The sequence below is a fragment of the Triticum aestivum genome, chromosome 5B (genome assembly GCF_018294505.1).
Source record: "Triticum aestivum cultivar Chinese Spring chromosome 5B, IWGSC CS RefSeq v2.1, whole genome shotgun sequence".
Classification (NCBI taxonomy): domain Eukaryota; kingdom Viridiplantae; phylum Streptophyta; class Magnoliopsida; order Poales; family Poaceae; genus Triticum; species Triticum aestivum.
In genome coordinates this window covers 469,174,330-469,178,877 of record NC_057807.1, presented here as the reverse complement: position 1 = coordinate 469,178,877, position 4,548 = coordinate 469,174,330, and the positions used below count along the sequence as shown (strand labels likewise).

General features: G+C 43.1%; 1 protein-coding gene across 2 annotated transcripts; it reads left to right on the top strand.

Annotated features, from left to right (window-relative positions):
• The first annotated feature begins 288 nt into the window (after positions 1 to 288).
• On the top strand, positions 289 to 4,227 carry LOC123112536 (uncharacterized). Of its 2 annotated transcripts, XM_044533550.1 has the most exons (6): positions 350 to 535; positions 887 to 990; positions 1,719 to 2,549; positions 2,644 to 2,799; positions 2,880 to 3,369; positions 4,125 to 4,227. In XM_044533550.1, exons 1-5 carry the CDS (start codon positions 499 to 501, stop codon positions 3,321 to 3,323), a joined length of 1,572 nt encoding a protein of 523 aa, XP_044389485.1. In that variant the 5' UTR covers positions 350 to 498; the 3' UTR covers positions 3,324 to 3,369; positions 4,125 to 4,227. The 2 variants fall into 2 exon arrangements, with proteins under 2 accessions (XP_044389484.1, XP_044389485.1); XM_044533549.1 differs by lacking the exon at positions 4,125 to 4,227 and having other exon boundaries at positions 289 to 535; positions 2,880 to 3,474.
• Positions 4,228 to 4,548: the final 321 nt, after the last annotated feature.

Genomic DNA, 4,548 nt, shown 5'->3' with positions numbered 1-4,548 from the left:
TCATCCCTGAACGTCTCCTCCCACTGAATGTACATCGCCGAAAATCTTGAAATAAATCCAGAAATAAATACGAGCATCAGGATTTAAACCTGGTGGGCTGGGGATACCACAGTCCCTCTGACCATTCAACCACAGGTTGGTTCGCTAGGCGTGTTCTTTTTGTAAGGTTTATTTAGGTATTAGAGCCTTGCATTACTGGGCCAACATTCCACCTACTCCCCCGTGTAGCCCAACATTACTAGGCCATTCTTTCTTCACACGAGAAAAAAATCTAGATTCTTTTCTCAGAAAAAAAAGAGAAAAAAAATCTAGAGTAGGCCATCCCCTAAAAAAGAGCGTATGATTTCTTCATCTTCATCAAGAAAAAAAAAAGAAAACAAATCTGTCGTAGGCTCGTTCGTCTGCACTGGCGCAGGCAGGGTCTCGTCGGACGACAGGGCCTCAAAAAGGCTCGGAGAGCTACACCGTCGCCGTCGCCCCCGCCTGGGGTATTCGGCGATGCAAGATCCGCCGCCGAGGGGGGAAACCCCAGACAGTACGCCTCCTTCTCCCCCCTTTATCTCTCAATGATCGGTAGTAGATCTGTCCCAGCCTACGTTCAATTGTTCTTGTTCGCCCCCTTTAATTTTCTTAGATCCATTCGACGGGGTTAAAAACTGATCTCAGTCGTAGTCTGTTTGTCTAACTCGGCGGCAACGTTTATTCCGGGCGCAGTTTTGTGGGGGAATAGGAGGATAGAAGAGTAGCCTTGCCCTTGAATCCAACTGTTGACTTGCCAGGAAATGTTCATAGAGATAACGTAAACGAACTGGATATATGTCAGTTTGCTTGTGAATTGTATCCCACTGTTTCCTGCACTCATCAGTCACCATGTCATGTATCCCAGGTGGACCGATTGCTCCGATGTGCAATCCAAAGGGCTCACCCTCCCAGCAAGATGATGATTCTCGAGGTGGTGAAGTGATGCGATCATTGGACGACCTTCCAGAGGTATGAGCTGGCGACATAGATTGCAAGTAAATCACCATTGTGTGTGCTAGAGGGTTGCACAGATTTGGATTTCAGGGAAATACTGGTCGGCTTTTTCTTGACGAATAAACACCTACAGTAGTTATGTTAGGAAGTTTTACCAATTTTGACTACCTGAGCGCCCGTTTAATGTTTTGTGACTTCGCCAAAACACTGAGCACTTGAGCTGTAAGTCTCCAGCTTGTTTTCTCCAAGAGAGAAAGTGTATACAGGCTTCAATTTATCGGCTGCCAATTGTCTTTTTCTTAACTGTTCACATTAGATAATTGCTTAATGCTTCCAGTAGTAGTGGAAGCTTGAATTACCCTTTTTTTGGCATAGAATTTTCATATTTTTTATTTATACCCTATCCAGATGTACATTTTTAGTTCTTGCTTTGTTGCTATACTTGGTCATTGTTATATCTAATTGTATCACATCGTATAATATAGCATCATCCTATGGATATCTGAATGTTGACTGACATAAATGCACATAAATAATTCTTGTGGACTGCCATATGCCTGTAAGATTGCAATTGTATATTCACACTTCCTCAAAAGCTCCTATATGGTCCCAATCCATTCGCGGCAATTCCGTCCCAGTGCATGGGCTGTACTATCTAAATGTGTAATACAGCAAGTTTTTGCATATCAGTTTATACATTCCTTTTGTAACCCTAGTTACTATCCTGCTGTGCTTGTATCTAGGATATCTGCCGACGTATTCATGCCCGAATGTCACTGCAAAACGCTGCCCGCTTGGCTTGTGCATCACACACATTTTGGAGATCATGGAGATGCTATCCCAACCTTGACTTACGTCAGAGAATACTAGGTTTGAATGGAGATCACATCAGCAAAATTGACCATATTCTGCAAAATCACTCCGGCGTTGGCATGAAGAAACTAAGGATTGAACTTTTTGACTGCGACAAGGTTGATTCCTGTTATATCAATAGCTGGCTTCGTATTGCTGTTACAGCAGGAATTGAAGAGCTCACTCTTTATCTGCCCGCTACCGCTGAGGACGAAGCATACTACAGTTTCCCATGCTCGCTTTTATTTAATGGGAGTGAAAACTCGATTCGGTATCTTGACATAGGCATCTGTGCCTTTCGTCCCACGGCTGGGCTTGGTCGCTGGAGAAGCTTGGCAATTTTATTTCTGAGTAATGTGTTGATTGCTGACGATGAGCTAGAGGGCCTTCTTTACAATTGTGCTGCATTGGAGCATTTGGGACTCCTGAATTGCCCGGAGATAGTTTGCCTGAAGATACCTTGTCTGCTGCGGCGGCTTAGGGTCCTGAGAGTGTCTATATGCAGAAATCTGCAAGTGATAGACAGCAATGCTCCAAATATCTCCAGTTTTCAGTTCTCTGGTAGCTTAGTATCGATTTCATTCGGAAGTGCATTGCAAGTAAAGAATGTACACATGGAGTGTTTAGAATTTGGTCAGTCCAACATTGTCTTGCATGCTCGGACCAAGCTTCTGTCCTATGCACCAAATGTTGAAACACTTGTCATATCCTCGCCTAATGAGGTATATTCTGAAAGTTTAGATGAGTACAGACTTGCTTTTTGCATATAATAGCTGACACACCTAGTAAATAATTAATCTGTATATCTTTGTGCAGATGATCAGTACACCAACGCTATCTCGCAAATTCCTCCACCTCGAGTACTTGCATATTTCTCTAATTGGAAATGAAGCTATTTCACCAGATTATGATTACCTTTCTCTGGTTTCTTTTCTTGAAGCTTCTCCTCGCCTGGAGACTTTCATCTTGGAAGTAGGTTACTCTCATCTTGCAAGCATACCTAGTGTCTATTGTAGAACTGCTGATGTGAGAATCTTGACTTTTCTATGTAGGTACGTCAGCCTTCCATGGAGCATGAGTCAGTTATTCGGAATGCCTCGCAACTGAGGCGACTACCACAACAGCGCCACACCAGCCTAAAGAGTGTGACAATAGTGGGCTTCAGCTCCGCAAAGAGCTTGGTCGAGTTGACATGCCACATTGTGGAGAACGCGACATCGCTCGAGCGCCTCACCTTGGACACTAGTCATGGCTGTCAGAGTTCTGGAGGGTGTAGCGTCAATATACCTCAGAGAAGGTACTATACGGAGAGTGGTGCCCTCGAGGCGGCCTCACCTTACATGTGCATCCCAATGGGGGAGGATATCATCATGGAGACCGTCAAGGCGCGTTTGGCTATCAGAGTACATGTCACGGGGAAAGTTCCCTCCAGCGTGATGTTAGAAGTGGTGGAGCCTTGCAGTTGGTGCTTCGGTGTTGAAGATGTAGATGCCTGATTAGCATTTGTTGCGCATGTTGAACCATACCAAATTGTATTGTCTACGATGCGTCGTCTTTTCCTAACCATCAGAATTGCTTGATGATAGTTGTTGGTTTTCATAGGTCGTACTTTGTTTCTTAAATTACCAGAAGTTCGTTAATGTTCAATCATGCAAAACTATAGTAATGTTTACCGCAGACGGATGAGGTCGGGGAAATGAACTGAAAGCAGGCGGTCACAGAAGATTTTGTTGCTTCACCATTTCCAGACAGATTAGAGGCCAGCATGTTATTTACTCGTGGATGTTTGCCGGAAATATTATACTCCCTCCGTATCAAAATAAGTGTCTCAATTTTGTATAAAGTACAAAGTTGAGATACTTAATTTGGAATGGAGGGAATACTAATTTGTGCTAGTGATCAGCTCATTTGTCAGCTGCCTTTGAATCTCATTGTTTTTGTGCATGCATGATCGATATATAAGTTGAATTCTCTTAGTGGTTTGAGAACAGCAAAGCCTCCTACTAAATTCTCTCTCAAGAGTTGTATTTCTTCCTTCTGTGGAAATCCTGCTGCAGAAATGTTAGTAATGTGCATTTTGTTTTGTGTTCCAACCAATCTCTCTTTGATACTGAAAAACAAGAGTTTAGATGATACTCTGGGTAATAGTTTACAGCTTTTTTAATATGCTGAATTGCCATTTTACTCAAAAGAAAAAAAATGCCCACAGTCAAAGAGAGTTGCCCATGAGCAATGCCATGCTTAAAGGTGGACGCGATCCAATATTCCTTGGATAGACCTAAGCAAATGATCGTCTAACGATCGACCTTTATTCAGTCAGATCAAAGAAATTAGAACATACACGAACCACAAATGTCTCTAATATAACCAAAAGTACATCCGGAAACCTTCGAGTCTCAGCATTTCCACAAAACTTCTGGCGAAAGAACTGGAGAAGACCAAACCAATGCCAACCCTTCTTTCCTTCCGAACTTCAACAAACTCTGGAATTTCCTTTTCCCCCCCTCTTTCTTATAGGCAAAACGCTGGAAAAAATGCTGGAACTTAGCGATTTCTTTAACCGGGTGGAAGAGTGGGCTAGTGCGGCAAGTTAGCATCAGAGTAGAGAGTAGTGAATAGAGGGGGAGGTGGTGATGGTGTTCATGTAAAATCTTGTAACACTATTGTGGAGGGGCTCATCACCCCATTTCCTTTTTTATAATATAGTACGCACACTCATGT